Here is a 20,934-nt window from a genome sequence, read left to right as displayed (position 1 = left end):
TTTTTTTTTTTTTTTTGGTACTGGGGATGGAACTCGGGCCCTTGTGCTTGCAAGGCGGGCGGCAAAACCACTGACCTAAATCCCTGGCTGCTATAGGGCTTTCTGAAACTTTTTCCATAGAAAGCATAAGGTCAGAGTCCTCTATTTTCAGTCACTGCCAAATCGGGATGAATTCACAGGGCTTTTCCTGACCTTCTAGTCCCAGCATCATTCTCTCCACAGAGCCAAATATACTTGATGTCAACTGTAGATTCAGGGTCTATAAATTTCTCTGGTCAATCTTCACTTGAGACAGAAAAGATTTAAGGAGCTGAAAACTTATTTTTTCCATCTTTATCAATTCTTAAAAAAAAAGACTTGCTTAGTTCTTAAGAAATTATGCATTTTTATCTTACTGAGTTTATTGGTCCTTTTTAGGGATACAGTACAGTTACATTCATCATTGGGATCTTGTACCTTTACATGACAGGTCTTGGTTCTCATTTTTTCCCCATAGCCCCGACCTCTCCATCCTTTCCAACCTCTCCTATTTACAAAGACTTTGTTTCCATTTTTTCCTTTTCTCATATTTTTTCTTGTCCCTTATTTCCTTTCCCCAACCCTTCCCATTTCCCCTTCACCTTTAGCCCTTTTCTTCCTATTCCACATTATCAGTTATACAATTTGGATCTTATTTACACTTTTAGTTTTTCACACCAGAGAAACTATTTGGTATTTACATACGTGTCTTATTTATTTCACTTACATGTATGGCCTCAATATGCATCCATTTTCCTATGAATGACTCTCATTTCTCATTCTTTATAGCTGAGTAATATTCCATTTTATAGAAAAAACACATCTTTATCCAGTCTCCAACTGATGGGCAATTGGGCTGTTTCCAAGTTTTAGCTATTATAAACTGTGCCGCTATAAACATGGGTGTGCATATATCTCTGTGATATGACTCTTAAGGAAATTATGTATTTTAAGGACTAAAAGGTATATAATGTGAAATATGAATAAAAGGTGCAAAGGAGAAGGAGAAGAGGGAGGGGTAGGGGAAAAGAAAGAAGGGAAGGGAATTAATATGAGAAAATGAAAAAATAGGAACAAAGTGTAGATAGGGAGGAAGGGAGGCGTTAAAAGGAGGGCAGGGGAATGGAGAAAAAATAACCAAGATGGATTATATAAAGGTGCAAGTGACCAATGATGAATGTCATATTGTACACCTTAAATGTACCAATAAAATTTAAAAAAGGAAATGATTATTTTAGGGTGCTTAAACTTGTTGAATGACTACTGTCCCATACTAGAACAACTATCACCATGCTCGATAAACTGCATGTAGGATCCTGCTTTCTTAGTAGTGTGATCTACAAGACCCCCCCACTGGGGAACAAAAAACATTCTTGATAGATACATCCAAGGCTTTTACTATAGTCTGAGACGGTAGAGAATTTTGGAGCTTTGAAATCCAGCCTCTTCTTCTGAAAGAAATGTTTACTATGAGCTCCATATATTCGAAGTTGGTATTGTGTAATTTAATGCTGTCTTAAACTATAATAATCAATGTCTTCTAAATAAGTAAATTACTACCATAAGCCTCTTCATGGTGATAATATAAAATATAGCATGGAAACATGCTAATAAATCATGTTTTAAAAAATGGACTTATTATCTATTTTACTGAATTCACAGCTATAGCTTCAGAATTTACTATATTTTCTGTCTGACCAGAAGAAAGCATTGCTTAAAATTCTAAATATAATTACTTTCATTAATAAATATTGATTGAAGGATTATCACTACATGTGTTCATAGTATTGAGCAATATATAGAAATTTAATTTCAGTATTTTGTAGTATTTACAGGAACTCAAATAACATCAGCACAATATTTTCTTTTTTGGGGGGTTGATGACTTGTTGACCAAAGGAAGCTCACAGAGGGTACAGAAACCAAGAGACCCAGGGGAGGGACTTCCCTTGATGACAGTCTATATCATACAGGTCCATTTCGTGCAGTCCCCACACTGGTTGGTGACTCTTAGCCAAGGCTGGGAAGGTGAGCAGAAAGCGGGGAGTTCTTGCTGAAGCTGCTGGTCACAACTGAGTGTTAGTGAGGTCATCAGAGTCCTGGCACAATATTTCAAACTTTGAAGTTTTCAACAACTAGGATAAGGAACAGATAACGTGGTCTGCTGCCCAAGTCGGGGCACAGCAGTGGGGGCGTCAGGCCAGCTCCATGCAGTTCGACCTCTTCTGGGCAACTGCTTCTTTATGCACCATGAGCAACCTGTCTAGCAGTTTCCATAAACCTGATGCAGCTATACCTTCCTAGGACAGCTGCCTCCTCTTCCTTCCTCTCCCAAAGCCAATCAAGCCCTTCCAACCCCACCCACCCTTGAATGTCTCCTCCCTTTCCCCCTCAAGTGGGTCTTTCACACCCAGAACCAGGTTGACTCAGTTCAGCTGGGCATTCCAAATTGGCCATTAGTTATTCCAGGACACTAAGACACAATACACAACACCCACAGTCTAAGGAGTGAGAAGGTGGTCTTTGCTTACAGTTTGAGCAAATTCAGTCCATGGTATAACCCTTGAAGGCATTAACATAATGGTGGGAAGGAAACCAGTCCAAACGTGCTTTGTTTATGGCAACCAGGAATCAGAGGAGGGAAATGGTATCAGAGAAGAACAGGCAAAGGGACCAGGCATGAACTCCAAGGCCACACAGCCATGACCCACGAGGGCACACGTAGAAGTGTGCACCACCAACCCTTCAGGCCAGTCAGGTTGACTCTTCACCCAAACCACCACATCCTGTTCCTTATCCAATTCATACTCAAACACTTCTCCTGAAGCTATAATCTACAAACAAGGAAAAGAACTCCTAACATAATCAAATCATCATGTATATAAACAAAAGTAGAATAACCCTTTCCTCAAAGTCTTGGCAGTCCCAGCATTTTTAACACTCCAAGTCAAGAGATTTTCTGAGATATAAGGCCAACACTTAACTGTGAACCTCTATGAAAATCATGAATATTACATAACTCCAGGTACAATAGAATAGAGTAAACATTTCCATTCCAAAAGGGAGGAGCAGAATCCGAGCAAAGTAAGGTCAAAATCCATCAGAGCACACATGCAGTCCTGTGTGCCTTATCTGGCATATGGGACTGGTGGTTCCAGAAACAGTTCCAAAGGTTTGGTCATCCCACACAGCTTCTCTCTAGGGCTGGCTACCTACACTTTCAGCTTTCCTTCACTGAAAATCCATGTCCCTGCCCTGGCTCTCCCTGGAGTCTCCACTGAACCGCTGACTTCATTCCCATAGTTTCAGTCCTGGACTTTTCAGGGCTCCCTGCCTCGCCTATTGGGCCTTTTTTTGCTGGGTAGAAATAGCTGGGTGTGGTATCAAGTGCCTGTAGTAGGCTGAAGCAAGAAAATTGCTTGAGCTAAGGATTGTAGACCAGCCTGGACAATAGCCAGACACCAGCTCTTCAAAAGAGAGAGGTAGAGAATTTAACCAAATTTGTTTTCAAACTTTAGTTACCACATCAACTCTTCCCTGGATCTTTAGCCTGCTGGTCCTGGATTTGTCAGCCTTTACTGCTGTATTAGCCAAATCTTAAAATAAATCTCATTCTCCATCATCTTTTGTGTGTGCACAAAACATGCATGTCTTTCTGTTGATTTCTTACACACACACAGCACCTATTATTTCTGTTTCTTGGAAGAGTGCTGAGCAATTCAGATTTTAGTACCAAAATTAGTTCTAGAGGAACGGAATTTCAACATTAAATATTTTCTATATTAATTCTAAGGTTGCTGAAATTATCTAATCTTATTATATTCAAAGGCACTGATAATTATATGTGGGGTAGTAAAGAAAGCACTGGCTGTACGGCATACTTTAAATTTCTTAAGGGGTTAGATCTTAAGTGCTCTTATAAGCAGAAAATGGCAGAGAGAGGCACAGAAATAGAAGATGCACAGGAGGAAACTTATGGAGGTGATGGATACATTTATATCACTGACTTTGATGATGGACTTATGGGTATAGATTTATCTCCACCTTTTTTTTTTTTTTTTTTTTTTGAGACAGGGTCTCTCTATGTAGTTGAGACTGACCTGGAACTCACTATGTAGCCCAGGCTGATCTCGAACTCACAGTGATCCTCCTGCCTCAGCCTCCAGAGAGCTGGGATTACAGGTGTGAGCCACCTTTTTTTTTTGACAGGCTGGGGATTGAACCCAGGGCCTTGCTTATGGTATTCAGGTTTTCTCCCACTGAGCCACATGAGATCAGCACTGCTGATCTCCACATTTATTAAATGGCATACATTAAGTATATATTGGCTCTTATACATCAACTTTATCTCAATAATTAATTTTTTAAAGAGAGCACTAATGTTCCATGGCATGTTCTGGAACTAATATATATATATGGAACTAATCCATATATATATATTCGCTAGAGTCTTATAATTAAACACAAAGGACCTGATTCTGATTGACTAGATATGTAACTCTGAAAATTTTTGTCAAACCAAAAGTATAGTGATATGAATGCTTGTTCCTAACTTTGCGTCAAAGTGTGTGTGATGGGGAGTAGAGCTTGTCAGCTCAAGTCCTACACAAACATCCAGAGAGGTTTTTTGCCAGCCTTAAAAGAGATCTTTATTTACTGTAACTGTGACGGCTGAAAGCAAAACCCAGAATCTCATTCAGTAAGTGGCTGAATTACAGAACAAATTAAATTTTCGATCTTGCAGGATGTGTACTATAAAAGGGAAGATATTCACTGGGGAGAAACGTACCTCTCACGTCAGTGGCACATGAGTTGTTTGCAGTCTGTGACAAGACCTGAAAGGGGTCATCCTCTGTGGTTAATAAACTCTCTTTTTAAGAAACATCTTTTCGCTTTGTACTGGGACTTAGTAGAGACTAAACACGTAACAGTGAGTCACAAGTTATGATGTCCCACTAGATGTCCATAGTAAACTAGACATTATCTGACTCCTCAAACCAGAAAGTTATATATATATATATATTATCAAGCCTTAGCAGGTACTAAAGCCACTTGTAAGTACCATGAAAAATTGGCCCAACTTCCCACCACCAGGTTTTCTGATACATATTTTCTCTTTCCCAGCCTAAGACTATAGCTTCATGGGAAGTTTTCTATAATAACTAGAGGAAAACATTGGCCATACTTACAGATGGTTCTGTGTATCATGCATAGAACCACATGAAAGTAGACATCTATAGAACTCCTATGACGATCAGACCCTCTCAGTGGGCACTGCATCATCTTGTTAATATTGTTTGGAAAAAACTGGGAGGGGTGTAGGGCTTGAAGGGAGGGCAGGGGAATGGGGAATAAATAAGAACTAAATGGGTTATGTAAAGGTGCACATTTTCAATGATGACCGTCATTATATTGTATGCCTTAAATGTACCAATAAAATTGATTTTAAAAAGGAAATGTCCATATGCATGACTGTGGACCAACACAGAGAGGAAATGTCCATATGCATGACTGTGGACCAACTCAGGCGCTGTGACCAACATTTTGAGTAGATATCTGGTCGAGGAATGGCAAGGGGCATGACTGGAAAGCGGGAGACAGAGAGTCAGGCAGGAAGTGAGTACACAGACCTCTCTGAAGGCACGGAAAGTGTGAAAATATTTGTGATCTTGCACAGGGTGATTTCAGTAAGAAAAGGGAAAGGACAGCCAGTGCTGCGGATAGCAATGGGAATCTCTTCGCCCAGCCACCTCTGTCGTTGCTGAAAGGACTCGTGAACAAAGTGGGAGCGGTGTAAGCCACGGAGGTTAGGCATCAGCCCAGAAGCTTGGCCTTCCAGTCACTGCAGCCCAGAGGGCTACAGCTGCTCTCAGGTGTCCACTGCGCCAGCAGCTGAGACTCTCCCCACGTGCGAACTGTAACACCGTTCTCTGCGCGGTCTCCGCCGACATGCTCACAGGTGGAGAGAAACGTTCCAGGGGGCGGAATGGGCTCTCTGGACACAGATCTGTCTTCCCTGCACGCAATGCTCCTGCCAGAACGGCCACCCTTGGACTCCAGAATGCCTTAGAACATCCTGGTACATTACACAGGATTGCTTCTGAGGGACAAACCCCACTCACAGGAAACGCAGCGCGGCATGCACCGTGCTCACCCTTCTCCTTGAGTCCTAGGAGCCGCCCAAAGGCAAAACCCAGGTGAGAGACCAGAAGCGGGAGCAGCCCGTGGAAAGACTTCCCTGAAGGGCCACCTCTTCGAACTTTTAACACTGTGGAGGGTTAGTATGAAATCGGTCAGAAAAAGTAAAATGAGAACAATTTCTGACACCTGTGAGAAAAAGGGCTTGGAGGGCAGGGGATGGCAGGGAGGCGGAAGAGAGGAGGGCAGAGAGGGTGAGCGCTGGGATACACAGCAGGGTAAGTGTGTTGAATGAATCTGTTTTCTGGTTCTTTATGGCTGAGTAATATTCCATTTTATAGAAAAAACCACATCTCCTTTATCCAGTTTCCAACTGATGGGCAAAGGGGCTGTTTCCAAGTTTTAGCTATTACAACCTGTGCCGCTATAAACATGGTTCATAGGAAAATGGATACAGATTGAAGATATACTCCTAAGTGAAATAAGTAAGTCACACATGTGTAAATACCGAATAGTCTCTCTGGTGTGAATAAACTGCAATAATACAGAAGATCCTAATGAGATAACTGACATCGTGAAATGGGAAGAAAGGGGCTAAAGGTGTAGGGAAGGTGGGACAGGTAGGGGAAGGGTAATACGGGAAAAGAAAAAAATGTGAGATAATGAGAAGATGGAAATAAAGTGTTTGTAGATGGGGAGGGGAGGAGGGGGTGAAGGGAGGGCAGGGACAAGGGGAAAAAATGAGAACCAAGACCTGTCATGCAAAGGTACAACATCCCAACAATCAATGTAGCTGTACTGTATCCCTAAAATGTACCAATAAGATCAATTAAAGCTGATAAAAAAAAGATGATAAGTGCGTTTCTGTCAGTGTCTCAGTGCAGCACTAATCTGTGGAGGATGCGAGGGAAGGGGAGCTCTGGGAAAGGAGATCCAGGAAACAATTCAGATGTTTTGCTCAGGTACCAACTCAGCACAATGAGGGTAATCATAAAGTGCTAAAAACATGCACTGGGCCCAGGGATTTAGCTCAGTGTTTCCAGAGCCTGCCTCGCAAGCGCAAGGACCCGAATTGGATCCTCAGTACCAAAAACAAAAAAAAAAAGCACTAATAGAACTTTCAAATCACGAATTTGTACACTTAAGATGTTAATAATTGCAATTTAAAAATCTTATCTGGGTAGCAAAAAAACAATAGTACAGCAAAAATACTGAAAGAGGATAGAGGATATCCAGAGGTGTCCAAAGGTGTGTTAAACAATCTGTGGTGGGTAGAGCTCGGAAGACTTTAGAAGAAAAAGCTGCATTTGTTTGGGTGCCTTAACTTCCTTGTTTGGAAGCCTCTGTGGGGGTGGGGAAAGGTCGGACTTGCAGGCTTCCTGCTGCCATAGATCCTGAACCCTGGAAAGAGTGGGGTTTAAAGAAGGGAAGGCTCCCTCTCTCCCAGAGGGACAGCACCTGGTCCAGCCTGCCTGCCACCCACCCCAGCCCTTCCTCCTTCCTGGCCTATGCTGGCCAAGTTTTCCTTGGCTGACCGCCCCTGAATACTGTCCTGCAGGAGTCCTCTAAACAGCAGGGCCAGAGCAAGAGGGATCCTCGTAAACCAACAGTGGTGGGCTTTGCAGTGTACTAATGTGTTTCACTCTACAGGTGGCTGTGTTTGCGAGGTAGGTAGGATACTTTTTGTGATTACTGACACGGATAATTTCTCCTTATTCTTCAGGAAGAGTCCTTAAGGGTTGCATCGCTTGAGAGGTGTAACGTTTTCTCTTCCCTGTAGGATTATGTGGCACCATAACCTAGCAGCTCTTCACACGGTAGCCATGTTGACATTTTCAAAATCAATGACGATTGCTGGGAGTGGTGGTGCACACCTGTAATCCCAGCACTTGAGCAGCTGAGGCAGGTGGATCGCTGTAAATTCCAGACCAGCCTGGGCTACATAGGGACTTCTAGGTCAATCTCAGCTTCATAGTGAGACCCTGTCTCAAAACAAAAAACAAACAAATAAACAAAATCACTGAGGATCCTTTGTCTCTGTGAACAGCCTGCTTATACATGTCATTTCTTTTCCCTAACACATTTCTATTTTTCATCCCATATATCCTTCATATTTTTAGGCTTTACTTAAACCCTTATCTTTTAGGTTGGAAATCCAGAATAACACTTTTTCCCCAACATTAATTTTGCAACTACAGTACATTTGTTTCTTTTTTTGGTACTGAGGATTGAACTCAGGTCCTTGCATTTGCAAGGCAGGTGGCAGAACCACTGAACTAAATCCCCAGCCCTACAGTACATTTCTTTGGTAGGGTTTGTCACATCTTATCTTTCTGATAATTGTATTCCTGTGATTTTCAAGTTGAAAGTCAAGACCATCGTGATCTTTGGAAACATGTTTGATATCTCTTTGGCATCATCTTTGTTTTTAGATTGTAGTCTAGCTGCTAGCACATAATCCATCACCATTGATCATTTGCCAGGTGGTCACATCTAGCTTTCGGGGGCTCCTCTTTTAAAGCTGACGTCCATTTTCTCTGGGATTATGTGTTTCAGGTCTCTGACATGTGTGAATCTGAAAGTATGCTTATGTCATCTCCCTCCCTAGTATACAGAGGCACATATACCAGAGGCTCATTTCCATGTCCCTGGTAAATTTCAAGGCCACCATAAAATCCTATCATTTATAAACATGATTCTCCAGAACCAACTAGCAGTCGGAAGTGTGCTTCTCCACCCATGTGGTTCTGAGTATTAGTTATGCCTGGCTAGCTGCCTCTACTGTTGTGAATAACCCTGTGTGATGGAGTAAAGACTTGTGGAGGAGGGCTGAGTGGGTTAAGTTAATTCCAGCTGAAAGTAACAAAGACAGAGTGTTATCCTGGTTCACAAGCTCAACTCTTTTCACAATTCTGGCTGAAAACTAAACTGGATGAGAAATAAATCTGATTTTCCCATAAGCTCAACATGGAACCTAAGCACTGAATTGGATTTAGTTCTCATCGGACTCAGGTTGCAACCACAATTGTGGAGAAAAATCAAGTTGATGAACCTAGGTGCGACTGTGTTGTCTTTGTTTTTTTTGTTTTTGTTTTTGTTTTGTTTTGTATTTTGAGACAGGGTCTCACTATGTAGTTGAGACTGAACTGGAACTCACTATGTAGCCCAGGCTGGTCTCGAACTCACAGCCATCCTCCTGACTCAACCTCCCAAGTACTGGGATTACAGGCGTGCGCCACCACCCCTGGCTCAGTGTATTGTCTTTGGCAGTCATTTCATCTTCTTACATCTAATGAAAAGATTAGTTTTATTTAGTGGTATGAAAAAGAAATAACTGCACATGAATAGCAAGCCACGGAACTGTTTGGATGAGGTAGTTAGAGCAGCTCTGTCTGAGAAGATGCCTTGTACAGGAAGTATAAGGTTGAGACCAAATCGATATCAAAGTTAGTGTCCTCTGAAATTAACACTTTGGTGCTTTTAAAAATAAGGATGCAATTTTGGTGGAGACAGAAAAATGCCGATTATACAAGAATTTCAGTATAAAAAGACTCCATATATCCTTCTGGCCAGTAAAAGAAGGGAACATAACAGTCATTCTATGTGTAATATCTGTTATCACATGATAGGAGCTGTGAATAAAGTTTCGGAAATTATGATGGCATAATTAGTATTGTGTCAGCAGGCATTTTTTCTTCTTTCTTTCATTCCTTTTTCATTGTTGACTTTTAGATATTTTGTTCTTGATGTCTACTTGATTATGGCCTAAGCAGTATTCATTCAGTCCCTTCCTACCCTCTGACTCTGCCGCATTTTAATCTTCCCAAACATCAGGGTCCAGAACAGGAGGAAGCTCAGGAGTCAGGACAGACAGGAGCAGGGAAACAGCTTCTATGGCTTCCTCAGTCCTGGTCAATGTGAAGGAGGAGGTGACCTGCCCCATCTGCCTGGAGCTCATGGTGGAACCTGTGAGCACCGACTGTGGCCACAGTTTCTGCAAACTGTGCATCACTGCAAACTGTGAGTCCACGGTACAAGAGCAAGGAGTGAGCACCTGCCCTGTGTGCCGAGTCACTTTCCAGTTTGAAAGCCTGAGGCCCAATCGCCAGGTGGCCAGCATAGTGGAGATGCTCAGCGGGTTGACACTGTTCCCGGAGGCAGATCACTGTGAACGCCATGGCGAGAAACTCCTGCTGTTCTGTAAGGACGATGGGAAGGTCATTTGCTGGCTTTGTGAACGTTCTCAGGAGCACCGTGGTCACGACATTTCTCTCGTGGAGGAGGCTGCACAAGAGTATGAGGTAAGAGATCAAGGTTGTGGCAAGAGAGAGTAGAAAACAATACCTGGTAGGAAATTTCCACTTCCCAATATAGTTTAATTACTTTGCTACCATAAAATGGAGGTCTGTGATTTCTGGCCGATTTTTGCTTATCTTGTGCAGCCTAAAGTAGGTACTTGTACACTCCAGTGAAACAAAGAATAAGCCTAGAGGAAGAGTTCCTAGATCAAAGTAAAAATCACTCTACCTTCTACTAGAAGGATGGAGAGCTGATGCGCAAGAGCAGACCTGATTCCCTATTTCAGCAGAATGAATGATGTGGGTTCAAAGCCAAGCTCTTTACTGGATGTAGAATCGAGTTTGTCTTCCAGGACAGAAAGAATCAGTCTAAACTTGGTGAAGGAGACAGTGATTTTATTACTCACAGAATTACTTAGAGACAAAGAAGACATTCACTTGCTCAGTGTTGGTAAACTCAGGTTTCTGGTGACATCAACCAGATTCATCCACAGTTATCCGCTATCCAGGTGCTGAGAAACTCGTAGTTTCATTCTGGCCTGATTTCTCTCTCCTAGGAGAAGCTCCACAAAGTGCTGAAGAAGCTGATGAAGGATGAGAAAGAGTTGGAGAAGTTGAAAGCTGACATCGAAGAAGAAAGAACTTCCTGGAAGGCAGGAGAAAACAATTCTAAGGGTGTTAGCCAGAATCTGGCGGGATTTTGGGAAGGAGATCCCTTCTTCTTTGTTCTCAGGAGTCATCTGATGAGTCTCATCCCTGCTTTCCCTTGTGGGAGGGCAGGCAGGAGAGTGGCTGTCACTAATGAGTGCAGCTGGTTGGGGGGAGCTGTTCACACTGAGTGAGGCTGGGGACCCTGGCCAGTGGATGCCGTCCAACGTGACTGCTGGTTTTTCAGACTGACTGGGGAGAAGATATTGACAACAGGCCGTGATTCTGACTTCAGTGGTCACCTTTGGCAGGGAGTTCACAAGTGGAGTGCGGAGTAAAGCGGGGAGGTGTGGGTGTCCTGGAAACTAAGCCACACCCAGGCATCCCATTTGGGTCAGGGTGAGCCTGGGTGATGTTGACTTAAGGTCCTTGATTTTAATGGCAGGGAGGAAATCACAAGAGAAGTATGCTTCCCTAAGAACTTCTCCTTTCTACTTGCCTTCCCCTGAGAACTCCCTGGTGAAAATAGTTCTTTTTCAGGCTTTCAAACTCAAGTGACTGAGTGCCTCTCTCTTTCTGCCCCCTGTAGAATCAAATACAGTGGGAGATAGAAAATGTCCAGACGGTGTTTAAACAACTGAGAGTCACCCTGGACGCTGAGGAGAACAGGCACCTGGAGAAACTGACTAAAGAGGAGGAACGGATTCTGAATAGCCTGGCAGAGTCTGACAAGGAGCTGACCCAGCAGACCCAGCTGGTGAGAGAGCTCATCTCAGACGTGGAGCGTCGGCTGGAGGGGGCAGTGATGGAGAAGCTGCAGGTAAGACTTCAAAAGCCGTTGCAGCATCTGAGTTTCAGGAGCATTGGAAAGCATTTCCATCTCTCCTGTGTTCCTTTCCTTTCCAGTGATGGAGGTAAAGTTCTTTGGGCTAGTCAGTAGCTCACTTCGGAACAAGTTCAGGGGTTCTGGAAATAATCGAATGTGTATGAAAAGGGCAAATCCCATTTCAGTTATTACGAAGTGCCGTGCACCAATTAAATGTTGGAGGGAAGATCCGTTGTATCCAGTGTGGTTTTAAAATTGCCCGTTTCCTGTGATCTAGTGCTAAGCATTTGCCAAGCATGTTTTCATGATTCCTGGGAATCCCTGGTAAACAAAGGAACTTCAGGTTGCAAAAGATGTTCTACTTTCCTTTCTACAATAAATTGAGACATTTTTCATTTAGTCCCAGAAAAAAACTTACCACAGGCTAGTATACTTTTCCTTTAATTATTCATTAAAATTCAGCAGTAAAATCAGGTCATGCGTATTTTTCTTTTCATTTTCTTTGCTTTTCTATAGAATTATAAATTTTTCAATTGTATTACTTCTCTCAAGTTCATTTAGATAATCTATACTTCTTAAGTTAGATTTGGGTAATACATGTCTTTGTAGAAATTAGTTCATTTTGTCTAAATTGTGAATTTTCAGGCATAGTATAAGTATAATTCTTTTTTTTTTTTTTTTTGGCACCAGGGACCGAACTAGGGTCCTTGTGCTTAATTCTTTTTATTTCTATATTATGTTAAGTTGATCTGTCAAATAAAAATTATTTATTTATTTATTTATTTATTTTTATTTATTTATTTTTTTTTGCTACACAGGATCTAACATGGGTCTTTAAGCTTGCAAGGCAGGTGGCAGAATCACTGAGCTAAATCCCCAGCATAAAAAAATCACTTATTGTTATGGCAGATAGCAAGTTCTTTAAAATTATGCATGCATTTTGGAATGTATAAATGGAGCCAGTTAACTTATTCACTACACAGTTATCTTTTTTGTGGTTACAGCAAAGTCTATTTTCTGGCAGTTTGTAGAAAATAATACATTGCTACTAAGTATGGCCACCACGTTGGAAATGAATTTCTTGAAGCTCTTCCTTCTTTCTGATTTACCTTTTCAATCTTTTGACAAATATCCGCCCATCTCTCACCCACGGGCCTTAACTCCTCCCACTGTACTTCCTGTTTCTATAAGATCACCTTTTTTTTTTTTTCTACTGGTTATTGAACTCAGGTCCTTGTGCTTGTGAGGCAGGTGAAGGAAGCACTGAGCTAAATCTCCAGCCCTATAAAATCAACTTTTGTTCACTCCACATATTGAAGTGTTCACGTGCTCTACTATTTTTGGGGGCCTGGCTCATTTCATTGACATACAACGGTCCAGGTTCATCTATGTTGCTGTAAATGACAAAATTTCAGTCCTCTTTTTTTGAACTAAAGAGGATTACACGGTATATGTACATAAGCCTTCTGTCCAGCAGGATCCGCATTCGCATAGGGGATTACATACAAAGTTGAAGCCAACTTCAAGCTGCCAATAGTTTACATGATGGACCGTATGCACCTCTTCTTTTCATATGTGCATGTCTTCAGCATGTCCAGAATCATATGTCACTTAATCCTAGCCTAACAACTATATGCAGTTTCTCTGTTTTAGCAACAACACACTTGTGTTTAATGTGGTTACCTGTTGTAATGCAGGCCAGGTGCCATCCTGGCTCAAACTTTTTGTTTACTTACAAGAGATATTCTCATTTCTTCCAAGTCTGTATCAGGAGAATCACATTACCTTCATGCAATAGGAATGCGGTCCAGATAGATTGAAACTTGAATTTTGTGAACAAGGTAGACCAGATTCTGAAGATAAGTTTGAGCTATAAAAGTCAGCAATTGCTGTAGTTAAAACTTACTATGACAGACCCTTTTTACCTCAAGACATAATTTTGTTTGGTTTATGTCATATTAATATGAGTCTACTTTTATGGAGAACAAAACTACGTGTGTGTATCTGGACCCATCTCTTGGCTTTCTTTTGCCAAAAGTTTTATAAGGAGGAAATGAGTTCGGGGGAAAGGACACCAGGTGCAAACCAAGCTCTGTGGACAATGATAAAATGAGTAGATGATTAAAACCAAGAAGGATGTGGACTGATACATACTGGAATTCTGGGTGACTATTATGATTTGGGAGTGTGAGAGAGAAAGCCTCATGCTTGGCATTAAATAGTCGACATCCTGTTTTCCTGTCCTTGTGGCTTCCTCATTCTTGTATACATTAAACTGCATTGAACTGAGAGATCCGAGTAAACATAGACTTAGAAACAAGCTCTTATACACATACATTTAATTTAATGAGTGGATAGGTGCATTTTAGTTAGCATGGAATGTGAGACGAGATTCTTGTTGTACTTATCCCCTCAGTGAAACCTGTGTACAGTAAACCTTTTCTGGAACTATAGGTCATCCTCGATTCTGCAAATCCTGCTCATCCCTAGAAAATAGCAGTGTATCGTTGCCGGTATCTGTAAAATAAGTGGGCGAACCATGTATTATTTAAATCATCTTACAGGTAGCCGTGGATGGTTGGCTTGAGTGTTATGTTTACTTTCTGTCTTTCCGACTGGGCAAATCCCCATCCTCAGCACGTTAGGGGCTTCTGGAAATGTGATAAAGCTTTGTAAGTGAGGAAAGTCCATTAATTTTAACTCATGCTGTTGTGTTTCTCACTAGGAGGTGAAGGACCCCATGGAAAGGTATGTGTGGGATGCCAAGGACTGACATTTTGTGTGAGGAGAGATTTGTAGTTATTAAATCAAGGAGTGTTCAGTGGGAATAGAACATTACCCAGGTCAGGAAAATTTAGACGTGGTGCTACCTGAACTCCTTGTCACCAAGCAGAGCTTGAGTGTTTTATGACTATGGAGAGGGGACCAGAATGAACCCGACTGTGTGCAGCGATTTGGGTGTGGAGCCAAGGTCTGGAGCAGTTGCAGTATTGAGAATTAGGTGTTACAATATCATGCTCGTCACACACCATTTATTCACTGTGGGTCCACAATGACCGCTAAGCTTTGGAACTGATAGCTGCTTGATATTTTTATAGATGGAATATATCTTCTTTACCAGCCATCAGGGATTGTCCATTGGGATAACCGATGTTTCTCCTGGAAGCGGGAGAGATCCTGTCCAAAAACACCTGAGTCTGTCAAACAGAGTTGTGGCAGAAGGGCACACAGTTGGTCCACCTTAATCGCATCCTCCTGGAGAATTGGGAAGGGCGTCCTCCTCCTCTCCGCACCTGGGTACCTGCCTGGCAGCCTCAAGCTTTTCCAAACACATGGAATTCTAAAATTCCAGCCAGTAAGAGTTTGGCGTTCCTTTGCTAAAAGTTTGTAAATTCCCAGAGAAAAACGGAAACGTGAAACCTTAGATGTTAGAGCACCTTGTGACTTGTACAGGCTTTGGAGTTTTGGGTTCTCCGGTAGGATTTCTACCCTTGATACGTTGCAGACACCCAAGAGCCAGATTCTGCAAATTTTCTTACTGATCACTTTCTCAGGACCCACACTCATGGCAGTGTAATTCTTGTATACGTTTTTTGTTTCCTCAATTTTGGGCAGGGGTTTGGTTTTAAAGTCCTTAAGAATAGAGAAACTGTGCTTCTGATTGTTATGTTCAAGGCCTTCCGTGCTTCACACAGAGTGATTGAGAAGCCAGATATATTCTTTAGGACTTGAAGAGTTTACCTCGTCACGGGGTTTGCTTTTAAAGTCCTTAAGAATAGAGAAGCTGTGCTTCTGATTGTTATGTTCAAGACCTTCCCTGCTTCACACAGAGTGATTGAGAAGCCAGATGTATTCTTTAGGACTTGAAGAGTTTACCTCGTCCCTTCTCAGGATCCCCAGGGAAGAGAGTTCAAGTGCAGAAGTGAGATGCGCTGATAGGTGTCAGTGGTGTTGGAAGGACACAGGGGTGAGAGGTGGACTTCACTTTATTTCCTCTCTAGGAGTAAGTCGTTGACTCCGAAGAAACCAAAAACTTTTCCCAGGACAAAAAGGATGGTGCTCCAAGCTCCCGATCTGAAAGGGATGCTACAGATGCATGAAGGTGAGCAGCGCCGAGTGGGCACTGTCCTACACGCCTGCCTGTCATCCTCGCTCTTCGGGAGGCTGAGGCAGGGAGATTGCAAGTTCAAGTCTCGCCTGAACAATTGTGCAAGTTGATGACATTCTGTCTCAAAAGCAAACTTAAAAAGTGTGGAAACCTACTCAGTGTTAGAGCACCTAGCTGGCAGACACAGTGGGTCCGGGGTGTAATCACTAATACCCCCCAAATGGGAGGAGAGTGGTGAGTGAGGAAAGCTTGGCTGGGTGTGTGGCTGGGGGATCCTAGAGAGGGCAGGACTGATGAGGAAGAGACAGCAGTGCCTAGGGCTGGATGGAGGAGAGAAGGGCAAATGTCTCTTCGGGCGATGCGATCACATGGGGAATGAGCATTCGTCCTTGGTCCCCAGTTCACCGGCTGGTCATTGTCATCTTCAGGCGATGGGATCACATGGGGAACGAGCATTCGTCTTTGGTCCCCAGTTCACTGGCTGGTCATTGTCCCCTGCCTTCCCCCAGACTGGACAGGAAATGGGTGTCTCGTTTGCTTGAATTTAACGCGATACATTTTTGTCATTTCAGAGCTGATGGAGGTCCGACGCCACTGGGGTAAGGGGAAATCATAAAATCCTAAGCCACCCTCTCCTCCACATATTTCAGAAGTTATTTGTCGTGTTTGGAGACCCATGTGTCACCTCCCAACACACACACGTACAGCATGTCTGCACATGTACTACCCCTGCTTCTGGCTTCTGAGTGAAGCTTCTCCACTCCTTTCTCAGGATCTTCCCTGGAATCCTCTCCTGACATCACACATCTTATGTCCCTCACGCATCCTTGTAATTTTTCAACAGTTTCCGTGACATTGGCTCCAAGCAACAATCGATTCATTGGCAATTGTGCATTGTGGAGAAATGGTAGACTTATACAAGCAAATGATCTTTTCCAGACATGGAATTCTCACAGTGGCTTCCTGGGCACCCCAGCTATCACATCAGGGAAGCATTACTGGGAGGTGGATGTGACTAAGTCTTGTGACTGGTTCCTGGGAGTAAGTGAGGGAAGGTACCTCAACACCACATTCAAGGACAGTGTTTCATGTTATCAACCTAATTCGGGCTACTGGGTCATAGGGCAGCAGAATAACGATAACTATAAAGCTTTTGATGAGAGTTACACCTCTGATCCCTTGACCTTGGCCCTTTCCCTGACTGTGCCTCCAAAACGTGTTGGAGTTTTTCTAGACTATGGGGCTCGTACCGTCTCATTCTACAATGTGACAAACCATGGCTTTCTCATCTATAAATTCTCCAACTGTTCCTTTTCTGGTAATGTTTTTCCATTTTTCAGTCCTAGGATGTCTGTAGTACCTGTGCCATACTGTGAGCCAAGCGTTTGAACTTTCTTCTACCCTCTCTCTCTTCTGTGCCCCGCCTCTAGCTGAGGTGTGCATGTCCTGCCCCCAAGGAGGCCTGCTCCGTTTTCACCGCTTTGCCTGCTGTCTCCTGCTCTTCCTTTTGGGGCCTTCACTCACAGTAGGGTGTACAAATGCTCTGGTGCCATGTTCTTCCCGATAGCTCATTTGCTCAGGAGAGAATCTTCATGCAGCCTTTCTGATACTCTGAAGGGATTGACTGATTCCTCATTAAGAAAAACCACTGTTGAGGTTAACCACGGTGCCAGATCTTTATAGCCCCTTTGTGTGGCACTGATAAACGATCAAGGGAGGGAGGGGCATTTAGCTCAGGTTCTGCCTCCTGCCTCACAAGCACAAGGACCCGAGTTGGATCCCTGGTACCTCCCCCAAAATAATAAGGGAAGTCTTCAACCAATTTTCTGTGTATTGGAGACTATATATATTATGGAGATTTCTATGTATTGTGCGTAGGAGTTTCTCAGGAAAGAATGAGCCCTTAGCAGTGCAGTATGTCACTCTGACCAGGATGCTTCTTACTCATCCAAGGATGAGGAAGATAGTATCATCATGGAATGCAGGGAGATTAGATCTTTTGCAAATGGGATGGGACTAAGAGGTGGAGGCAGGGGGACGAGAGAAGAGAGGAAATTAAAATGTGTTATGTATATGTAGCAACTCCCCATGATGAATGTAACGTTACATACTGCAAACGTGCAAATAAAAGCAAACATTTAAATTAAGAAAATGAAAGATATCTTCAGTGGTATATACTAAGAATAGAGATCTAAGTTCACATCCCTTCTGTCTGTATACCAGCCGTATAAGTTTTTAAAATATTCTTAAATATTTGTTTGTATTTTCTTACAACAGTTTTGGTTTGAGCTGATAACTTCGATCACTCTGAGAGAACAAAGTGAGTTTTAAGCATCCACCGAGTGTCTCATAACTATCGTAATAGTTGAAAAATGTAGGAAGTATCAGTGTCCCACGAAGCAGGTCGTGCAGAGGGGAACTGCAGTTGATCTTAGAGAAGACTCATTTCTAGGCCCCAGATACCAGTGTGCCATTCTCAGAACCACTCGTTTTGCTGTATACATTTTTCCTCACAGTTTGGAGGAGTTGTGTGTGTGTAATTCTGGAATTACCACCTAGTGGTCCCTGTAAAATATAGTGTGTGGGATTCAGATTACCATTTGTTAAAAAAATGGATAAAATTAGAATAATGAAATTTCTCGCGTAGCATCATTGTAAAAACCAAACAACAGACTTTTTAGTTACTCATGTCCCTGGAACATCCAGCTTGGTATCTAAATTTTTGACTTATTCTCATTTAACTAAAATAAATGATTTTAAAGCATATGTATCAGTTTGCTTGCAGAAACTTTACCCCCAAGTTTTGTTTAAACAATAGAATGTGCTTAAAAATTATAAAAATAAATGGCTGGGTTTGGTGGCTCACAGCCTGTAATCCCAGCACTCAGGAGGCTGAGGCAGGAGCATCACTGTGAGTTCAAGACCAGCCTGGGCTACATAGTGAGCTCCAGGTCAGTCTCAACTACATAGTGAGACCCTGTCTCAAAAAACCAAAAAAATAAAAAATAAGAAAATAAAAATCAGAACCAAGATTGATTATGTAAAGGTACACATTTCCAACAATGAATGTCATTGTATTGTATACATTAAATACATCAATAACATTAATTTTAAAAATTGCAGATTTTTTATTAATAGTAATTTGTAGTCTGTTTTGTTACTAACTTCATGATATGAAAACTTTTTCATATTTCTACAAAATTTCCTTTCATCAGAAACCCTTTTCTGTATCTTAAAATAAATGTAATGTAATTAATTAATTGTATCTTTTATAGTATTGGGATGGAACCTATGGCCTTCACTCTGAGGTACATACTGCTACACCCCCAGCTGTTTTCCAGCTTTTGTTCTGTGGTCCCTTCTCGTTATGCTGCCCAGGCTGAACTGGGACTTGTGACACTCCGGACTCCAATTCCCAGAAATTTGGGATTAGAGCTTGTGCCGGGGTGCCAGAGCAATAGAGTGTTTGTTCTGCACGGTGATACGGGCAGTCACAGCACATCTGGAGCATGTCTCCACAGCAGTGTGTGAGTACTCTGTGTGTCCTGGTTGCCTTTGGTCTTTCATTGAGATGGAAGTTTGTGGTATTTCACATGAATGGGGAAAACGCCTGTTGTCCTCCTTCAGTGAAACAGAAGCAGAATTGTTCTGCAGTGAATACAGTGCTGGTGGGGTCCTCTTGCATGTTTACACTTTGACCTCCATCTCTTCCTCAGCTGACTTGTAAGGTGGAGGAAAAAAAGAAACAGTTGCATGCTTTGTCAAGTAGTATCTGTTTGGATCAGTGCCTGGCCACTAATATATCCCAAATTCTGAGTCTTCAGGTGCTCTTGATGGAGAAGAGATTCCAAGGTGGATATTGTCAATCCGTGTGCCTGTGCAGGTTTATATGCCCACACCCCTACCTTAGCACTCTTATAAAGTTTCTCTTACACCCCACCTTCCTGTCACCCACTGCAAAGGTGACCTTGGCTCTCACTCACCAGGAATAGTCTGGACTATCTTAATTGACACGTCAGTGTCTGAGGGCATTGTGTCCTTTCATTCCCTGAAATACCTATCTCCCAGTGCAGAATGAAGTGCACAGTTACAAGGAAATAAAGATCTGAAGTTGTATACATGTCACACATACCACAGAAACATACAGAGAAATACCCATTTTTTAACAGTGGCTCCTGTCACCAGAAAGGGAAATCTGCAGAAGAGAATATAAAGTTTATGAATGCTCCTAGCTTCACTCCCTTTTCTATGTGAAAGGCTGAGGCATCAAAGACTCAAAATTCCAACCGGTACCATCTATGGATCAGTTTCTCCCTGTTGTCCAGTGCCAGGTCCATTTTCAGTCCCAGCACCCACTCCCTACTCCTTTACTTACACATGCATATGACTCATATAAGTTTCCTCACTGTCATGCTGGGGTCCATAACGCTGTCAATCACAGTCTTTTGTGTAAAGACAATAACAAAGTTGTAGTTCTCATATAGTGAGCTACAAGGTTCTCTACACAACCAGACACAGTAACCACTTTCAGAAGATCAAAGTGGGGGTAGTGGTCTGTTACTTTTCTTTAGTTGCTGAGACAAAATATGTGACACTCAAAGTTAGAGGGGAAGGGGTTTATTCAGCTCACATTTCAGGGATGTTTCAGTCCATAATCAGCTGGCTCCAAGAAAGGAATGGCAAACCGGTCTCAGGAGAAAAAATATGGCATGCACAAGGTATGAAGGCAGCAAGGTAGTTTAACAACATCTTTCTGTCCCTTTTATCTTATTCAGACTACGGGATTAGGGTGATGATTAACTAATCACTCACATGTAGTGCTTTAGTAATCACACACCCTTAACCTCAGCATCACACATTCCTAATTCAACTACCTCTGAAAAACTACATTCCCACCTC

General features: G+C 42.4%; 1 protein-coding gene across 1 annotated transcript in view; it reads left to right on the top strand.

Annotated features, from left to right (window-relative positions):
- LOC104870026 overlaps nt 1-18,091 on the top strand; it is a 45,129-nt gene extending 27,038 nt beyond the window's left edge. Inside the window, exons 9-17 of the mRNA XM_033763923.1 lie at nt 5,695-5,799; nt 7,340-7,403; nt 9,990-10,456; nt 11,011-11,106; nt 11,691-11,921; nt 14,653-14,675; nt 15,929-16,029; nt 16,608-16,634; nt 16,880-18,091. Of these exons, the coding sequence (XP_033619814.1) occupies nt 5,695-5,799; nt 7,340-7,403; nt 9,990-10,456; nt 11,011-11,106; nt 11,691-11,921; nt 14,653-14,675; nt 15,929-16,029; nt 16,608-16,634; nt 16,880-17,424 (1,659 nt within the window). The 3' untranslated portion in view covers nt 17,425-18,091. The remainder of the gene's footprint in view (nt 1-5,694; nt 5,800-7,339; nt 7,404-9,989; nt 10,457-11,010; nt 11,107-11,690; nt 11,922-14,652; nt 14,676-15,928; nt 16,030-16,607; nt 16,635-16,879) is intronic.
- The last annotated feature ends 2,843 nt before the right edge of the window (nt 18,092-20,934 follow it).

The sequence above is a fragment of the Fukomys damarensis genome, unplaced genomic scaffold (assembly GCF_012274545.1).
Source record: "Fukomys damarensis isolate Sample0158 unplaced genomic scaffold, DMR_v1.0_HiC HiC_scaffold_16, whole genome shotgun sequence".
NCBI classification, from domain to species: domain Eukaryota; kingdom Metazoa; phylum Chordata; class Mammalia; order Rodentia; family Bathyergidae; genus Fukomys; species Fukomys damarensis.
This window is presented reverse-complemented; position numbering and strand designations above follow the sequence as displayed.